The sequence below is a fragment of the Scyliorhinus canicula genome, chromosome 10 (genome assembly GCF_902713615.1).
Source record: "Scyliorhinus canicula chromosome 10, sScyCan1.1, whole genome shotgun sequence".
Classification (NCBI taxonomy): Eukaryota; Metazoa; Chordata; class Chondrichthyes; order Carcharhiniformes; family Scyliorhinidae; genus Scyliorhinus; species Scyliorhinus canicula.
Window position 1 is genome coordinate 155,665,273 of NC_052155.1, and position 20,429 is coordinate 155,685,701.

The 20,429-nt window shown below is 43.3% G+C and overlaps 1 protein-coding gene across 7 annotated transcripts in view; it reads right to left on the reverse strand.

Annotated features, from left to right (window-relative positions):
• The window catches only part of oxr1a (oxidation resistance 1a), a 576,817-nt gene that overhangs the window by 136,034 nt on the left and 420,354 nt on the right, over positions 1 to 20,429 (reverse strand). For all 7 annotated transcript variants that reach the window (XM_038809973.1, XM_038809970.1, XM_038809974.1 and 4 more), the window contains 3 exons: positions 19,594 to 19,778; positions 15,960 to 16,771; positions 1,167 to 1,335 (listed from right to left, as the gene is read on the reverse strand). In XM_038809973.1, coding sequence (XP_038665901.1) covers positions 1,167 to 1,335; positions 15,960 to 16,771; positions 19,594 to 19,778 — 1,166 coding nt within the window. The remainder of the gene's footprint in view (positions 1 to 1,166; positions 1,336 to 15,959; positions 16,772 to 19,593; positions 19,779 to 20,429) is intronic.

Genomic DNA, 20,429 nt, shown 5'->3' on the forward strand with positions numbered 1-20,429 from the left:
GAAGGATGTGATTGCACTGGAGGTGGTACCGAAGCGATTCACCAGGATGTTGCCTGGGATGGAATATTTAAGTTAAGAAGAGAGGTTGGATAGGCTTGGGTTGTTTTTGCTGGGGCAGAGAAGACTGAGGGGCAACCTGATCAAGGTGTACAAGATTATGAGGGACATGGACAGGGTAGATAGGCAGCAGCTATTCCCCTTAGTTGAAGGGTCAGTTACGAAGGGACACAAATTCAAGGTGAGAGGCATAAGGTTTTGGGGGGGGGGGGTGTTGGAACCAACAATTCTACGGACACGTGCTTGTAGGATTAGAATAGCGGTTTTAATATACTCAACAGAGCCAGCCTATTAGCCATTGAACTTTTGGTGAACTGGCCGGCTGACCATGTGGCACTGACCTTTTATACAGCAGCTTCCGGGGGAGGAGTCCTGGGCAGAGCCAAGGGAAAAGCCCCATACAACTCGAGCATTCCCAGAGCTACTCCCCCTGGAGGACAGGTAGTGCAACTGCACTTACAATACAGACACATGTATATACAGATTACAATCCGGTGTGAATCAGATTCACCACAGGGGGGGGGGGGGGGGGGGGGATTGAGGAAAAACCTTTTTACCCAGAGGGTGGTGACGGCCTGAAATTCACTGCCTGGGAGGGTGGTAGAGGCGGGTTGCCTCACATCCTTTAAAAGGTACCTGGATGAACACTTGGCACATCATAATATTCAAGGCTATGGGCCAAGTGCTGACAAATGGGATTAGGTAGGCCAGTCAGGTGTTTTTCATGCATCGGTGCAGACTCGATGGGTCAAAGGGCCTCTTATGCACTGAATTATTATGTGATAATCTTTAGTTAGCTAGTCTAGTATCAATTGATGCAGTAAGTAATACTCTTCCAAATTGCTGGGATGAGGTAATTAGCTGGTTGGCTGTATTGAGATTGGGCGAGAAAAGTGGAAAATAGCCAGTGTTAAATACCTTGTAAAAACCTCACCTATTTAGAAACCACAAAGCTAGAAACATTACTGTTAACTCAGGCCATGGTTTAACATGTTAAAATAAAGAGCTAGTCCTGAGGGTTTGCATGATGTAGACATCAGGTCTTTTGAATCTTAGGGGAGATCTACTACTATGGTACTCAGGCCTTCCAGGGTGAGAGGTTAGCTTACCTTTCCTGAGGTACTGCAAACCAGTACTCATGTTTCCTGTCCCTCTGTGCATACTGTTGCATGGATGCACTTGCTATAGATATAAATGTCTTCCTCATGGGCTTCCCAACTCTCAAACACAAGAACTTGTGTGATCGATGCCGCCTTTTCTCTTTTGGTATGACACTACCTGAGATTCAATTTCAAAAACACAAAATTAATCCCTTTGTCTTTAAGTTCAGATTCCTGTACGAGATGTACAGCAAATATCTAAAAGTATGAAGTGAAGCATTTTGACAGGAAGAATGATGAGAGGCAATATATCTAAATGGTACATATATACCATATTAAAGACAGTGCGGGGAACAGAGATATTAAAATTCAGTAGTATTTTTCAAAAAGGAATTGGATACAAAGAACAAAACAAAAACAGTACAGCACAGGAACAGGTCCTTTGACCCTCCAAGCCTGCGCTGAACATGGTGCCTGTCGAAACTAAAACCTTCTACACTTCCGAGGTTCATATTTGTCTATTACCATCCGATTCAGATCCTATAAGATGCCTCTTAAACGTCGTTATCATATCTGCTTCCACCACCTCTCCAACAGCGATTTCCAGGCATTCATCAACCTCTAAAAAACTTGTCTTGCACATCTTTCCCCTCAAAAAAAACTTTGCACCTTGGTAATTGACTTTTCCATCCTCGTAAAAAGCATCTGACTATCCACTTTCTCCATGCCACTCATTATTTTGTAAACCTCTGTCAGGCCACCCTTCGACCTCCGTCGCTCCAGTGAAAATACATATTTAATGGGGCCAGGATTGCAAAGCTATGAGGAAGGAGAATAGGACAAATTGCATAACCTCCTGTGCTGTCAGATTGAATGATTTTTATGTTATATATACATTGAACATAACATATTGCAAACTACATTTTAGAAAGGCTATTGTGACTTGTGCACACAAAAAGCTGATTTTGAAAGCTTCATTGAACTGCGCAAAGTTAAAAATTCTCAAATGGTAACTGAATGATTGGAGGGAGGGTTATATTGGGAACTGGATAGAGCTGTAAGTGCAGGCTTTCATGGTTGAAAATTGAGGCTCAGACATAAGACCATAAGACCATAAGACATAGGAGTGGAAGTAAGGCCATTCGGCCCATCGAGTCCACTCCGCCATTCAATCATGGCTGATGGGCATTTCAACTCCACATGCTATGTTGTTAGGGTTGCAAACACTACTAGAATAGCTGGGAATCTCCTGAAATCAGCATCAATCACCTGGTGACTGTTGAAAGCAATTTGAGATATATTAAAAAGCTATTTGAAGCAAGTAAGTTATTATGAACAATAATTCACAAACAGAAGCTAACGATGATCTGATGGCATACTTGGCTATAGGATGGCATAAAGCAAAATGGTCCTGACCTGTGTTGCGCAAAAGTAGAAGGTGACAATTCAGGGCTAAAAGATCCCAACAGTGGCTAAGATACTGGACCAGAAACCCGACGTTTTATTTTATTTTTAAGACTGTATGAAAAGACCGAATCGCTCCAGGAGTGATTGGGTGAGAAATAGGGCATAGTTATTTTTATAAATAAAACTATTATAACAAAAGAAAAACAACATTTAAACTTTGAACTGAACAAGAACAGCTTACATGTATCTCTTTAACCTCACACACAATTTCCCATTAAACAGCACGTAAAATGAACATACAGCTCTCAACTCCACTTACACAGAAATTAATTACAGAACATATTCATAAAATTTACAATGCAGAAGGAGGCCATTCGGCACACCAAGTCTACACCGGCCCCTGGAAAGAGAACCCTACTTAAGCCGACACCTCCACCCTATCCTTGTAATTCAGTAGCCCCACCCCTTTTTGGACACTAAGGGCAATTTAGCATGGTCAATCCATCTAACCTGCACATCTTTGGACTGTGGGAGGAAACCGGAGCACCCAGAGGAAACCCACGCAGACATGGGAAGAAAGTGGAGACTCTGCACAGATAGTGAACCAAGGCAGGAATCGAATCTGGGACCCTGGATCTGTGAAGCAACTGTGTCGTCTGACATTATGATTTAAAGATCATAGTTTGAGTACAGTTAACAATTTTTTCCTTTCAAAGGCTATCATTGACATTTCCCGGGTAATTTTGATACACAAGGAATTTTAATCAGGGTGCAAAATCACGTGTGTAAGAATAAGAAAATATTAGTTTTATGGTTTTATATTAGAGGAAATGGTGGCCCAGTGGTTAGCACTGCTGCCTCACAGTGCCAGGGTCCCAGGTTCAATTCTGACCTCAGGTGACAGTGTGGGGAATTTGCATGGGCAGCACGGTAGTTAGCATAAATGCTTCACAGCTCCAGGGTCCCAGGTTCGATTCCTGGCTGGGTCACTGTCTGTGTGGAGTCTGCACGTCCTCCCCGTGTGTGCGTGGGTTTCCTCCGGGTGCTCCGGTTTCCTCCCACAGTCCAAAGATGTGCGGGTTAGGTGGATTGGCCATGCTAAATTGCCCGTAGTGTCCTAAAAAGTAAGGTTAAGGTGGGGGTTTGTTGGGTTACGGGTATAGGGTGGATAAGTGGGTTTGAGTAGGGTGATCATTGCTCGGCACAACATCGAGGGCCGAAGGGCCTGTTCTGTGCTGTACTGTTCTATGTTCTAACCACTGTTCTATCATGCCGCCAATATTCCTATTGGTATTGAGGCTCTTTCACATCTGGTCCGAAAACCTGTCTCTGTGGCAGTCTCTTTTCATGGCCTTTCCCGCTCTTTCTCCAAATCCTTCTGCCCCTGTCCTGTTCAAACACTATTCTTTAATCTCTCTGAACTTTGCCAAGCCCCAGAAAGATGTTTCTGTACAGGTATGTCCAGATTTAACTCATCTTCACTATCTGGACTTTTGATTGCCCACTCCCGTTTACACAAGAACTGGGCCATGCTATGAATAAGCAACTGACTTCCAATTTACAGACAACACACCATCATTCTCCGTAATGGACAATGGATCTTGAATGAATCACCCCAGCTGACCAGGGGTATCTTGTTTATTCGCTTTAACAAGTTTAAGTCCAAATGGGAAAAGGTAACTTAGGTGAGGTGGGGTGTACACCTCGTCAAAATCCTTCATTCTCCATTTCCGGGGCTACGTGTTGACGCCAGGACTGAATCGGCGGTGTTCTATTATAGGGTAGTTGTCACCGTTCCTCAGGGTCCGGGCTCCTGTCCCTGCTGCCAGACGTAGAGTTGGTTGGGTCAGGCCCGCTAGTGATATACAAGCAGCGCTTACTGTACGTGCAGAGTAGAACACATTGATGCCGCACTCAAGGCACCGGAGCATGGCAACCGCCACAATGTTGGCGTTGCGACCGATTCTCCACCGAATCTTTATTTTTGTAATTTCAGCGCCGGCCGACGGGGAATCCTCCCTTATGTAGACCACAAGAAAATGGAGTACCCCATTAATCATCCTTGTTACCACCTTAAAATAAAATCAAATTAATCAGACATGACCTCCCTTAAATCCATGCTGACTATCCTTGATTACACTGTGCATTGTTTTTAAATTTAGAGTACCCAATTACTTTTCTCAATTAAGAGGCAATTTAGCGTGGCAAATCCACCCACCCTGCACATCTTTTTGGGTTGTAGGGGTGAAACTCACTCAGACACGGGGAAAATGTGCAAACTCCACACAGACAGTGATCCAGGGCCAGGATTTGAACCCGGGTCCTCAGTGCTGCAATCCCAGTGCTACCCACTGCGCTGCCCTCTCTAAGTGACGCGGCGGAATTCTCCCCGAAAAGTGACAAAAGTAACATTACAGATGAGAAAATCAGTGGGAATCATTCCGGAACAGCCAGCATGATTACCATTGCGATCTTCCTACATGTGTCATTTTTTTTGGAGGCTGGCGTGATTTGTACTGGCATTGAGGGGGGCAGGATCCAGAGCCCCCCTGGTGTGGTCATCACGTCAGATCTCCCATGGTGGAGACCAGTTGTGACTCCGGCCAACTTATGCTGCTCCAGAGGGGGGAAATAATCCTGGGAGTCCTCAAACTTCCCTGCCAATTTAAATTGCAATTTAGAAATGCTATTCTGATTCACATCGAGTGAGGGCGTGAACCAAATTTATTCAAGTGCAGTGGGCTGGGGGCATCGTACATTGCTTAGCGCTCGGTGCAAACCCCGTTTAAGGCTCTTCCACTATTTTTACGATATAGCGGGATTTGCGCCAGGTGCAGCACAATAGGAGAATCACCCCCACTATTCATCCTGTCCCTCAGAATTTATTCTTCCAATAATTTGCCCATCGCCGAGGTTAGATTGACTGGCTTGCAATTAATTGGCTCATTCGCTGCTCCCTTTTTAAACAAAGGTACAATGCCAGCAGACTTCCAATCTTCCAGCATCACACCTGTATCCAGCAACGACTGGAAAATAATGGTCAGACCGGACTTCTTTTAAAAGCCTGGTGTACATTTCATCCAGCCCTGGTTTATCCACTTTCAATGATACTAACCTTTTGATATTTCCTCTCTCCCTATTTTTAAACACATCCAATATTTCACATTCCTCCTTAGGTTTGCATTGTCCCTCTCTTTTCTGAAGACAGACACAAAATATTCATCAAGAACTATATTCTCCACCCTCACAGTAGGTTACCTTTTTGGCTTTTTCTGGGCCCTACTCTTTCCTTAAAAGTACTCATCGAACATTTTAGGCTTCTCATTGATTTTGCTTGCCAATATCATCATGCCTTCTTTTTTTTCATAATTACCTTTATGATTTCACCCCTTCACTTTCTATGTGTCTCTTGGCTTTCTGTAATATTAACTTCATTGTGTCTGACATAAGTTTCCCTTTTCGGTCTTATCTAACCCTGTAAGCTCCTTGATACCTAGGGGGCTTCTATATCTGGATGTCCCACTCTTTTCTATTTGCGGGAGCATGTTTTCTCTGAACTCTTTGAATGCCTCACACTGTTCTGACACAGAATTAAGTTCACTTCATGTAGTTGTTTCTGGTCCACTCTTGCTAAATCACTCCTCAACTTCGTAAAATTGGCCTTGTCCCAATTTAGAAATGTTAACTCTGGTTCTGTCTTTGCCCTTTTACATAATTATGTTAAAACAAAGTAATTTACTATCAATACCACCAAAAGGCTCTCCCTTTTAATATCTAATTTGTACTGAGAGAAAATATCATATCATGATGTGCACTGTGATGTTGAACTTTACCAGATTGATATGGTTAAAAAAAATCAATCCACAATTCCTAGAGTGGGAATAGAACCCACAACCTTTTCTAACTCAAGAGGCAAAAGTAAAACCAACTGAGCCCCAGCAGTTGCAGCTTTGGACCTAAAGTGAATTACTTAGAATTATAGAATCTCTACAGTGCAGAAGGTGGCCATTCAGGCCGTCAAATCTACACCAGCTCTCTGAAATAGCACTTTACCAAGGCCAACTTCTGCACCCTCTCCCCATAATCCCAGCTACCCTGCACATCCTTTAGACACTAAGGAGCAATTTAGCATGGCCAGTCCACCTAACCCACACATCTTTGGACTATGAGAGTATACTGAACACCCGGAGGAACCCCACGCAGACACAGGGAGAACGTGCAAACTCCACACAGTTAGTCACCTGAGGCCTGAATTGAACCCGGGGCCCTGGAGCTGTGAGGGAGCAGTACTAACCACTGTCCCTCCGATAGATCAATTAAATTGGGCCTCAAGATCATCCTAATCCTTAAGTATCTTGTGAAAGTTCACAGGAGAAGACAGGCTATATTACATTGGAAATGCTATGTTAAGATGTGGCAATTCTATAAGATTTATATGCCCCTTGTATTTTATGAAGAAAATAATCCCTTCAAAAAAAATCCAAGTGAAATCTTATTTCATCAATTACAATGGAAGCAATCTTAAATCAAGATACATCTCAGCCTCAGCTCATTTGAACAGAATATCAAAGTGCCTGGCCAATTAGCTAAAAGGATAGCTTAGAAATTAGTAATGTCCTATTTTCTTCTTTTAAATAAATTTAGAGTGCCCAATTCAGTTTTTCCAATTAAGGGGCAATTTAGCATGGCCAATCCACCTACACTGCACATCTTTGGGTTGTGGGGGTGAGATCCATGCAAACACAGGGAGAATGTGCAAAACGCCACACGGATGGTGACCCAGAGCGGGGATCGAACCTGGGACCTCAGTGCCGTGAGGCAGCAGTGCTAACCACTGCGCCATCGTGCTGCCATGTAATGTCCTATTTTCAACCACATAATCAGAGCCATGATTCCAGCTTTGGATTTACATAGAATTTACAGTGCAGAAGGAGGCCATTCGGCCCATCGAGTCTGCACCGGCTCCTGGAAAGAGCACCCTACCCAAGGTTAACACCTCCACCCTATCCCCATAACCCAGTAACCCCACCCAACACTAAGGGCAATTTTGGACACGAAGGGCAATTTATCATGGCCAATCCACCTAACCTGCACATCTTTGGATTGTGGGAGGAAACCGGAGCACCCGGGAGGAAACCCACGCACACACGGGGAGGATGTGCAGACTCCGCACAGACAGTGACCCAAGCCGGAATTGAACCTGGGACCCTGGAGCTGTGAAGCGATTGTGCTATCCACAATGCTGGCCAATAGCATTATTTGCTGGCACCTGTTGCATAGATAGGTTGCTCAGTCGGCATAGACAATTGAATATTGGGATGCACGGCAGCAACCCCGAGGTAAAGCACAGGGGTGGGGGTGGTATATATGAGGACTATAGAATCATAAGACGTAGGAGCACTCCACCCTCCACTGTCCTTCCGATAGATCAATTAAATTGGGCCTCAAGATCTTCCTCATCCTAAGTATATTGTGAAAGTTCACAGGAGAAGATGGGCTGTACTACATCAGAAATTTTATTGTAAGATGTGGCACTTCTGATTTCCTAAGCTTGTTCCCATTCAGAAAATAGTCTGTTCCTCCATTCTTCTGACCAAAGTGCACAACCTCACTTCTCCACATTATATTCCATCTGCCACTTCTTTACCCACTCTCCTAGCCTGTCCAAGTCCTTCTGTAGCCCCCCTGCTTCCTCAATACTACTTGTCCCTCTGCATATCATTGTTTCATCTGAAAACCTAGCAATAATGCCCTCAGTTCCTTCTTCCAGATCATTAATGTATATTGTGAAAAGTTATGGTCCCAGCACTGACACAAGGCACATCACTAGTTACCGGCTGCCATCCTGAGAAAGACTCCTTTATCCCCATTCGCTGCCTTCTGCTAATCAGCCAATCCTCTTTATTGATGCCAGTACCTTACTCTTAATACCATGGGCTCTTAACTTATTTATCAGACCCCTATGTGGCACGTTGTCAAAGGCCTTCTGGAAATCTAAATAGATCACGTTCTCCTTTGTCTAACTGCCTTGTTACTTCCTCAAAGCACTCCAACAGATTTGTCAGACACGACCTCCCCTTGACAAAGTCATGCTGACTCAGTCCTATTTTATCATACACTTCCAAGTACTCCAGAATCTCATCTTTTTTTTTATAAATTTAGATTATCCAATTATTTTTTCCAATTAAGGGGCAATTTAGCGTGGCCAATCCACCTACTCTGCACATTTTTGGGTTGTGGGGGCGAAACCCACGAATACACAGGGAGAATGTGCAAACTCCACACGGACAGTGACCCAGAGCCGGGATCGAACCTGGGACCTCAGCGCCGTGAGGTGGTTGTGCTAACCACTAGGCCACCGTGCTGCCCCAGAATCTCATCTTTAATAATGGATTCTAAAATCTTATCAATGACTGAAGTCAGGCTCACCGGCCTATAATTTACTGCCTTCCTTCCTTCTTAAACAGGGGTGTTACATTGCCATTTTCCAGTCCTCTGGGACCCTCCCTGCATCCAGTGATTCCTCAAAGATCACCACCAATGTCTCCACTATCTCCTCAGCTATCTTTTTTAGAACCCTGGAGGTGTAGTCCATCCGGTCGAAGTGATTTATTCACCTTCAGACCTTTCAGTTTCCCCAGAACCTTCTCCTTAGTGATGGCTACTATACTCACTTCTGCCCCGATCCTCCTGAAGTTCAGGTATCCCACTGGTGTCTTAGATAGATACATAGAAGATAGGAGCAGGAGAAGGCCTTTTGGCCCTTCGAGCCTGCTCCAACATTCATCACGATCATGGCTGATCATCCAACTCAATAGCCTAATCCTGCTTTCTCCCCGTAGCCTTTGATCCCATTCTCCCCAAGTGCTATATCCAGCCGCCTCTTGAATATATTCAAAGTTTTAGCATCAACTACTTCCTGTGGTAATGAATTCCACAGGCTCACCACTCTTTGTGTGAAGAAGTGACCCCTTATCTCTGTCCGAAATGGTTTACCCTGAATCCTCAGGCTTTGACCCCTGGTTCTGGACACACCTATCATTGGTAACATCTTCCCTGCATCTACCCTGTCTCGTTCTGTTAGAATTTTATAAGTCTCTATGAGATTCCCCCCTCATTCTTCTGAACTCCAGCGAGAACAATCCCAACCTAGTCAATCTCTCATATGACAGTCCCGCCATCCCTGGAATCAGTCTGGTAAACCTTCGCTGCACTCCCTCGAGAGCAAGAACATCCTTCCTCAGAGGAGTCCAAAACTGCATATAATACTCCAAGTGTGGCCTCACCAAGGCACTGTACAGTTGCAGCTACACATCCCTGCTTCTATACTCGAAACCTCTTGCAATGAAGGCCAACATACCATTAGCCTTCTTTTCCGCCTGCTGCACCTGCATTCCTACCTTCAGTGAACGGTGCACAAGGACACCCAGGTCCCACTGCACACTCCCCTCTCCCAACAACCATTCAGGTAGAAATCTGCCTTCCTGTTTTTGCTTCCAAAATTAATAACCTCACACTTATCCAAATTATACTGCATCTGCCATTGGTTTGTCCACTCGCCCAACCTGTCCAGATCTTGCTGTAGGATCCTTACATCCTCGTCACAATTCACCCTCCCACCTAATTTGGTATCATCTGTAAACTTTGAGATGTTACATTTTGTTCCCTCATCCAAATCATTAATATATATTGTGAATAGCTGGGGTCCCAGCACCGATCCCGGTGGTACCCCACTGGTTACTGCCTTCCAATTTGCAAAAGACCCATTAATCCCTACTTTTGTTTCCTCTCTGCTAACCAGTTTTCTATCCACCTCAATACATTTGCCCCAATCCCATGCGCTTCAATTTTGCACAATAATCTCTTGTGCGGGACTTTGTCAATTGCCCTTCATGTCCAAAATTGCCCTTAGTGGTTGGTGGGGTTACTGGGTTATGGGGATAGGGTGGAGGTGTTGACCTTGGGTAGGATGCTCTTGCCAAGAGCCGGTGCAGACTCGATGGGCCGAATGGCCTCCTTCTGCACTGTATATTCTATGTAAACGCCTTCTGAAAGTCCAAATATACCAGATCGACTGGCTGTCGACTGTACTGGTTACCTCTTCAAAGAATTCCAACAGATTTGTCAAGCATGATTCTCCCTTCATAAATCCATGCTGACTCTGACTGATCCTGCCACTGCTTTCTAAATGTTCCACTATAAAGTCCTTGATAAACATCGAGGGCCGAAGGGCCTGTACTGCGCTGTATCGTTCTATGTTCTATAATGGATTCAAGCATTTCCCCACTACCGATGTTAGGCTTACTGGTCTATAATTCCCTGCTTTCTCTCTACCTTCCTTTTTGAATATCGGAGTGACGCGAGCTGCCCTCCAGGGGCAGTTCGTTATCCCTTTAAGTAACTCTCCCCAATCTATCAAGGCCAACTCACGCCTCATATCCTCACAGTTCCCTTCATTAAGATTCAGCACCCTAGTCTCCGAATCAACTACTTAACTCTCCACCTTGATAAAAAATTCCATCATGTTATGGTCGCTCATCCCCAAGGGGTCTCGTACAGCCAGACTGGCAATAATACCCTTCTCATTACACAGTACCCAGTCTAAGATGGCCTGCTCTCTAGTTGGTTCCTCCACATATTGGTCAAAATACCATCCCATATACACTCCAGGAATTTCTTCTCTACGGCATTGTGGCTAATTTGATTTGCCCAATCTATGTGAAGATTAAAATCACCCATGATCACCGATATTCCCTTAATTACATGCATCACTAATTTCTTGTTTAATGCCATTCCCTACCTCACCAGTGCAGTTTGGGGATCTATATATGACACCCACTACTGTTTTTTGTCCCTTGGTATTTCTCAACTCTACCCATACAGATTCCACATTGTCAGAGCTAATATCCTTTCTCACTATTGTGTTAATTTCCTCTTTAACCAGCAGTGCCACGCCACCATCTTTTCTTTTATTCCTGTCCTTCCAAAATACTGAGAATCCTGGGACATTCAGTTCCCATCCCTATTCACCCTGCAACCATGTCTCCATAATCCCAATTATATCATACCATTTATATCTATCTGCGCAATTAGTTCATCCACTTTATTGTAAATGTGCCGTGCATTAAGGCACAGAGCCTTTAAGTTTGTCTTTTTCATAATGCTCATCTTGCTCCCAATATTTTTCTCTACTGCCCTGTTTGAATTTTGTCCTTGGTTTCTCCACGTATCACTTTTCTTATGCACTTTTCTACCTTTTGCTTTTGTCCTTGCTCCCTCTTTCTCCGATTCCTTGCGTAGGTTCCCACCCCCCCCGAGCATTTTAGTTTCAACCCTCCCCAATGGCTCTAGCAAATAGCCCCCTAGGACATCAGTTCCAGTCCTGCCCAGGTGTAACCCGTCCAGCTTGTAGAGGTCCCACCTCCCCCAGAACTGGTCCCAATGCTCCAGGAATCTGAAATCCTCCCCCTTACACCATCTCTTCAGCCACATATTCATCCTATATCCTCCAGTTCTGAAACTCAAGCTTCCAGGAGCTGTAACTGGAGACACTTCCTGCACACATGCTGACCTGGGGACTGGAACTGTCCCCTTGCTACATGGAGCAAGAGGAGCAAACCACACCTTGAAGCTGTCCTGCCATGAATTATTCCTTTAAATTAAATCCTTGAAATTAAACTTTAGAAAGATGTTTTTGTGTCAGATTAAATCCAATCCACATATACTGTTTAACTATTTAATTAGATTTTTTAAATCCCTCTTGATCTGACAACAAATTTAAAATAGTTACTTAATTGAAATTTAAAAAGTTATTTAAATCAACTTAAAAATAGTAATTTAAATCAACCCAAAATAATGTAAGTCAAATTAAAAATTTAAAAAATAGTAATTCAAATCAACTTAAAAATGGTAATCTAAGTTAAATCAAAACTAGTATTTAAATCAGTAACTCCAGATTTTCAAATTTTGCCCCGTCAGCCTTTCAACCAATCAGGTTTCACCTGATGTCACTTAACCGTTTTTTTTTCAATTTTGAGACAAACAGCTGTCTTACCCGACAGTGCTCTTTACTGAAGTCTCGCCCTCTCTCTCTGTGCTTTTAAAAAAAAGATTTTAGTGTACCCAATGATATTTTTCCAATTAAGGGGCAATTTAGCGTGGCCAATCTGCCTGTCCTGCACATCTTTGGGTTGTGGGGGTGAAACCCACACAGACGGAGAGAACGTGCAAACTCCACACGGACAGTGACCCAGGGCCGGGATTCGAACCCAGGTCCTCATCACTGTCGGCAGCAATGCTAACCACTGTACCACCATGCTGCCCTTCTCTGCACTCTTTACTGAAGTCTTGCCCCCTCTCTCTCCTCGCTCTTTATTGAAGTCTCGTCCTCTTCCACTGTGAGGACTGATGCAAAGTAACTATTTAGTTCCTCTGCCATTTCTTTGTTCCCTATTACCACTTCTCCAGCCACATTTTCCAATGTGGAATCTCTATTCATGCCTCTCTCTTACCTTATATATATAATATATATATATATAAAAAATCTTGCTATCTTCTTTAATATTACTAGCTATCTTATACTCATACTTAACCTTCTCCCCTTTATTGCTTTTTTAGTTATCCCCTGCTCATTTTAGAGGCTTCCCACAAATCCTCATCACCTCGTATGCTTTTTCTTTTCTGCTGTCTTTGATTTTCCTCATCAGCCATGGATGCCTCGTCCTCCCCTTAACATGTTTCCTTTTCCTCGGGATGAATTTCTATGGTGCCTCCCGAATAACCCCCATAACTTCTGCCATTGCTGTTCCACTGTCTTCCCTGCTAGGTTCCCCTTCCAATCAACTCTTGTCAGCTCATCCCTCATGTCTTTGTAGTTACCTTTATTTAATTATAATACCATTACATCTGATTCCAGCTTCTTCCTCTCAAACTGCAGGGTAAATTCTATCATATTGTGGTCACTACGCCCCAAGCGTTCTTTCACCTTAAATTCCCAATCAAGTCTGCCTTATTACACATAACTAAATCCAGAATGCCTGTTCCCCAGTGGGCTCTACCACAAGCTGCTCCAAAAAACCATCTCGTAGACATTCCACAAATTCCTTTTCTTGGGGGTCAACTAACTCAGTCCACCTGCAGATCGAAGTCCCCCCATGATTATTATAATGCCTTTCTTATATGCCTTTTCCATCTCCTGATATATTTTCTCCCCCACATCCTGACTACTGCTAGGGAACCTGCACGTAGGGGCAGCACGGTAGCATTGTGGATAACATAATTGCTTCACAGCTCCAGGGTCCCAGGTTCGATTCCGACTTGGGTCACTGTCTGTGTGGAGTCTGCACATCCTCCCCGTGTCTGCGTGGGTTTCCTCCGGGTGCTCCGGTTTCCTCCCACAGTACAAAGATGTGCAGGTTAGGTGCATTGGCCATGATAAATTGCCCTTAGTGTCCAAAATTGCCCTTAGTGTTGGGTGGGGTTACTGGGTTATGGGGATAGGGTGGAGGTGTTGACCTCGGGCGGGGTGCTCTTTCTAAGAGCCTGGGCAGACTCGATGGGCCGAGTGGCCTCCTTCTGCACTGTATATTCTATGTCTATGTAACGGCCATCAGGATATTTTTTCCTTTGCAACTGCTCTACTCTACCCACAGATTCTATGCCTTCCGATCCTATATCACTTCTTGCTATTGATTTACTTTCATTTCTTATTAATAATGCAACCCCGCTCCCTCTGTCCATCTGCCTGTCATTTCGATAGGACACATACACTTGGATATTTAGATCCCAGACCTGATCCCCTTGCCCTCATCTCTGTAATGCCCACAACATCGCAAAGGCCAATTTCAATGTGTGAAACAAGCTCATTTACCTTGTTTTGTATACTGCACACATTTAGGTATAACACCCTCAGTCCTCCTACATTGACCGCCGCCCCTTCTCATAGCGGTCCCCATTTTTGCTCTGCCTGAAGTTAGATTCCTGCTACCTTCTGTCCTCTCTGTTCTATTAAGTGTTCTGGAAACTTTACTTACCTCTCTTGAGCCCTCGGCCCCTTTAACGTGATTAAAGTCCTCATCACTAACCTGTACTTCTACCTTCTCCTTTAACTTTAAAATTGAACCGTCACCCCAACTATTTAGTTGAAAGCCCTATATACAGCATTAGTCATGCGATTCACCAGGATTCTGGTCCCAGCATGATTCAGATGAATTGGGGGGGGGGGGGGGGGGGGGGGGGCAGTCCAGCTTTCAGGTTTTAAACGTAGATCACTGCCTAGTGTCTGTTCCACATATCATAAACCAATTTCATAGCAGAGTTCTAATATGTTTTAGGTCCCACAATTATGTGTGTAATTCTTTTAATGCCTGCTGTTGGCAACTACAAGAGATGCCTGAAAAATAGCCTGGTCCAATATCAGTTGGACATCTTTCAGGTATCATTGGAACACAAAGTTGGAAACTAAAATTGACCCTCGTTGAACCCATTTTATGCCCACAAAGTTGTGCTTAAGTAGAAAGCATTGAACGGTGAAAGTAGCTGCATAAACCAAATACAATTTTTATAAAGTAATTCTGTATTTTGTCTAAATTCCCTTTTTCTACAGTCTTCCATAAAACACTTCCCTGCTGATGAGAAACAATGACTTGAAATTAACATTTGGAAACTGGTTTCTGTGGAGTTGTGAACTCTCTCACATTTCTCTCTTTGCAGCCCACCAGAGGAATGAGTAATAACTTCCAAACTTTACATCAGGAATTACATCGACCAGGAATTAGGATAGAACTTGGAACTTTACATCTGTTTTATTAAAGAAGGGCAGAATTGTAACCCAAGAAAAAATACTGTACGAGGAGAGGAGAAAAAGAAGAGACTCTGGCTCTTTTCATTCTAAAAATAAGACATGTTATAGCAAATATGTACATCAGGATTCATCTTCAAGTTGCCAAAATACCTTAATGGCCACATTCTCTATGCGGATCAAAAAATAATTATTGCCATATTGCTCCCACTATCTTCTCCATTGTGCCAAACAAAGTACAGTAATTTTTATGGATTATAGAACAGTACAGCACAGAACAGGCCCTTCAGCCCTCGATGTTGTGCCGAGCAATGACCACCCCACCCAAACCCACGTAACCTGTATCCCAACAATCCCCCCATTAACCTTACACTACGGGCAATTTAGCATGGCCAATCCACCTAACCTGCACATCTTTGGACTGTGGGAGGAAACCGGAGCACCCGGAGGAAACCCACGCACACACGGGGAGGACGTGCAGACTCCACACAGACAGTGACCCAGCCGGGAATCGAACCTGGGACCCTGGAGCTGTGAAGCATTGATGCTAACCACCATGCTACCGTGAGTTAATATAAGTTATTAAGTTAATATACCTTCAACAGGTCCTTCTGCAGCTTTCACAGTTTTCTGTTTAACATCTTTGTTGGTGGATTGTTGTTGGTGCACTGTTTCCCTCTGCTCCTTCGTCTGTTGCATAGCGTGGCTCTTCCAGAGTTTTCGAAGCTCCTCCACCTCATTCTCAGCATCCTGAACATGCACATCCCCTGATTTCCCAGACTGATCAGTGTTCTCTTTCTTACACATTCCTGACGCATCTGAAGGAGGAGCATTTTCAGTTGTTCTGCACTCTATATTGAATCCCTCAACTTCAGCATCTTTGGACTCACAAACCAAGTTACAACTAAGTGTGGGATGTTGCTCAGTCTCACCTTGAGGTGCAATGCTACCATTATCAAAAGAGCTGTGTTCATTTAGAGATTTTTCCACAGTTGGATTCTCATTTTGCTTCACTTCAGTAAGTTTATGATCTAAAATAGCATTGTCGTGAGTCAATAAATTTTCGACACTAGCTTGCTCAGACATTTTAGCCTCCAGTGTCTCTGCAGATGAAGGTTGGAGGCAGCCCTCCACAGCAGACTGGTTTATGGTTTGCACAGACTCCAATGAGGCTCCTGATGATTTATCTTGTCTAAGCTCATCAGAGGAGACCAGCTCCTCCCGTATAGGGGAGAGTTCTGATTCAGTGAATACATCTTCAGACAAGGACTCTTCAGTGCTTTGGGGAGCTGTGCTGGTGCTGTCATTCCCTGCATCTCGTAGTTTAGAGTCAACCTCATCTGTATTACTTTTTGCTCTTCGGTTTAACTGGTTCACATCTTTAATTGATCCAGAATATTCTAGATCGCTGGTGGAAAGAAATAAAAAGAAATAAAGAGTTAAATTCAGGTGTGGCTTTAATCAGGCATATTTCTGTACTCTGTACGTGTATTCAAACCAGAGGATCAAGCCTGGTACAATGAGGAATTCAGGAGAGCCTACCAGGAACAGTGCCAAGCAAACTCATCAATCCGGTGAAACCACAACATGACATGCATACTAAACAACAGAATCAACAAGCACTAGACAGGACAATACCACAATCAAAGGATCAGATCAAAGTTCTGCTGACATGGCACAATCAAGCCAGGAATGGTGATGACAATTAAACAATTAATTGGAGAAGTCACTGAAAACATCCCCATTCTCAAAGGTAGGGAAAGCACAGAATGAGTGCAAAGGAAAAGTCTGAATTGCTTTCAAACATCTTCAATGTATGAGGAGAAATTGAGTCGGTTAGGATTGAATGAAGGGTAATCTTAAAGAAACCTATAAAATTCTATCAGGGTGAGGCAGGGTAGATGGAAGAAGGGTGTTCCCGATGGTGGAGGTGTCTAGAACCAGAGCTCACAGTCTGAGGATATAGGGTAGATTGTTTAAGACAGAGGTGAAGAGAAATTTCTTCACCCAGCGAGTGGTCAGCCTGTGGAATTTGTTACCAAAGAAAGCAGTTGAAGCCAAAACACTGTTTTCGAGAAGCAGTTAGATATAGCTTGGGGCGAAGGGGATCAAAGGATCTGGGGATTAGAAGTGGGGGGGGGGGGGGGGGGGAAGAGAAGGGAGGCGGGATTAGGCTATTGAGTTGGATGATCAGCTGTAATCATAACGATTAGAAGAGCAGGTACGAAACCTCCTTAAAGAACAAACAACAAAGGGACAAGCCCTTTGGCCCTCCAAGCCTGCACCGATCATGATACGAAAGAGAAAATGCTGGAAAATCTAATGCAGGTCTGGCAGCATCTGTAGGGAGAGAAAAGAGCCAACGTTACGAGTCCAATTACTCTTTGTCAAAGCCGATCATGATGCCTGTCTATACCCAAACCTTCTACACTTTTGGGGTCCTTTTCACTGTATTCCCATCCTATTCATGTATTTAAAAGCAAATTACTGTGGATGTTGGAATCTGAAACAAAAGAGAAAATGCTGGAAAATCTCAGCAAGTCTGGCAGCATCTGTAGGGAGAGAAAAGAGCCAATGTTTAGAGTCCGATGACTCTTTGTCAAAGCTTTGACTTGAAACGTTAGCTCTTTTCTCTCCCGACAGATGCTGCCAGACTTGCTGAGATTTTCCAGCATTTTCTCTATTCCTCTCCCGACAGATGCTGCCAGATTTGCTGAGATTTTCCAGCATTTTCTCTATTCATGTATTTGTCAAGCTGCCTCTTAAATGCCATTATCTTATCTCCTCCTGCTCCTATTTTCTATGTTTCTATAATCCATCTCAACCTTCTCCCGAGATCCCCAGCATCAGAAATACAAGTTTTCAGCTCATTCAATGTGATTATAGGAAAATCTTTGGGCTCCAATAATATCCCGACAGTAGTACTGGCCACTTGGGCTCCAGATCTAGTTTCACCCCTAACCAAGCTTTTCCAGTAGAGCTCCAACACTGACATCTGCATGATAAACATGGAGAAAAAAGCTCATTTCAAGAAATGAGATGACAGCAACTGCTCTTGACTTCAAGGTGATGGATAGATGTTACATCAAGGTGCCTTTGCAAAATTGATGACAATAGGAATCAGGAGAAAAACTCTCCACTGGTTGGCGTTGTTGGATCATCCCAACCCCAGGACATTGCTACAGGAGTCTTCAAGGACAGTATTCCAGATTTTAGAAACTGAAGGACACGTTCTGGAAAAACAAATTATTTTACGATAAATAATATGAGATAACAAGAGTTTTATTTAATTATTGAGATGCAAGATGTGTTGTTATACAGTTTAAGAGTTTAGCTAACCAATAAATAGAAACATAGAAAATAGGAGCAGGAGCAGGCCATTCAGCCCTTCGAGTCTGTTCCGTCATGGCTGATCATCCAACTGGGTAACCTGTTCCCGCTTTACCCCCATATCCTTTGACCCCTTTAGCTCCAAGAGCTATATCTAACTCCCTCTTTAAAACATGCAATGTTTTAGCCTCAACTGCTATCTGTGGTAGAGAATTCCACAGGTTTAATATTTTGTTAACAAGTGCTACTCTGTTGCACTGTCCAACAAAATTTACTTTGTTTTTAAAAAGAAAATGATGTAAGATACAGTATTGATATATCAAATTATCGACTCCAAAGTGAAAGCTAATTTTACAGTGGCAATCTTGGTAATGCTGGGAAGTAAAAAGGTCAACAAAAGAATTCTAAATATGATAAGCATAAAAAGAATAATAGAAAAACCTTTTACAAACTTGAATTGTAGTTTACTTCTATTGATAGAGTTCATTATAATTTTGTAATTATGTTTAAATCTCAGTAACATGGATCTGAGTAACTCAATTCACAAATATTACATAAATATGTAATTCAGGCCTCAGCTGATTGACAACTCGGGACATCCATTATAAATATTAATCTTCTAAAAATGAATCACTTAATACATATGGACCAAAAGTGGGGCTTCCAAAAGAAGCAAATCTGTGTGTATTTATCTCAGTCAGTGACAGAGCAAATAATAAACAAAAACCCCAAATAGCCATTTCATTTTTTTTGCAGTAGAATAGGAAGTGCTATTGGTAAAGGAGAGGGGATTGAATTTGTCATCTTTCCTGTGAATTCTAATATATCTGCTTCATTCAAATAGAGCTCCATGTTGTTACATGAAATAAGTGTTAACAGATGGTAAACATTAAATCTTACGGAGGCAAGGAATCTTTGATTTTAGTGTCCAAAATGTCACTGTACATGGCTGCTGAAAGGACCTCTTCCATGGGACACATGATGCCATATTCTTCACAGCCACGTTCTTTTATTAGAGGATCATGCTTGTGAGGGTCAAACATAATGTTGTTGGGAGTCACTAGAAGTACACCACTGACTGCTCCCTGTAATGAAAAAGAAACAGATAAACATATTTCAATCTCTTACGTTCTACTGTATTTTTGTGTACAGCATATAAGAAAAACTCTTTCCTGTATTGTTCCTGTATGTTTGTTAACAGTGAGCCACTACAGCTGCCTTTATAGACTTCACTGAAATACCAAGTTACCAGAGTTTGTAGCACTCTGGGTTAAGGGGTTGAGAATTCAAAGCACATTTTTGTGACAGGGTCATGTCTACTGATGATATTTAATCCACTGGCTGAGTTTGTGAACCACAAGTTGGTTTTAGACTGCACTCCCTTTTTAGTAATTCAAAAAGCCTTTTGTTACAGTTTAGTTTGGTCTTCAGCCCCTGATCTAAGTGCACCCGGTGTGGAGAGGGGCGGGGAAGGAGGACCACCTCCTCATGAACCTGCTCCTGGGCCTGGCCAAACCCGCCATCAACAGGTCTAGGCAGCCGTCCAACCCGACTGTCTGTCCCTTTACTAAAGCTACATTCACGGCTGGGTGCCCCTGGAGAGGGATCATGCAGTGTAAATTGGCACCGTAGAGGCCTTCCATGGTCTGTGGACACCGCAGGGACTAGGGTGACTGTCTTACCCCTTTAATCACATTTCAGTTTGATGTTTAAAGCTTCATTAAAGCTTCAATGTG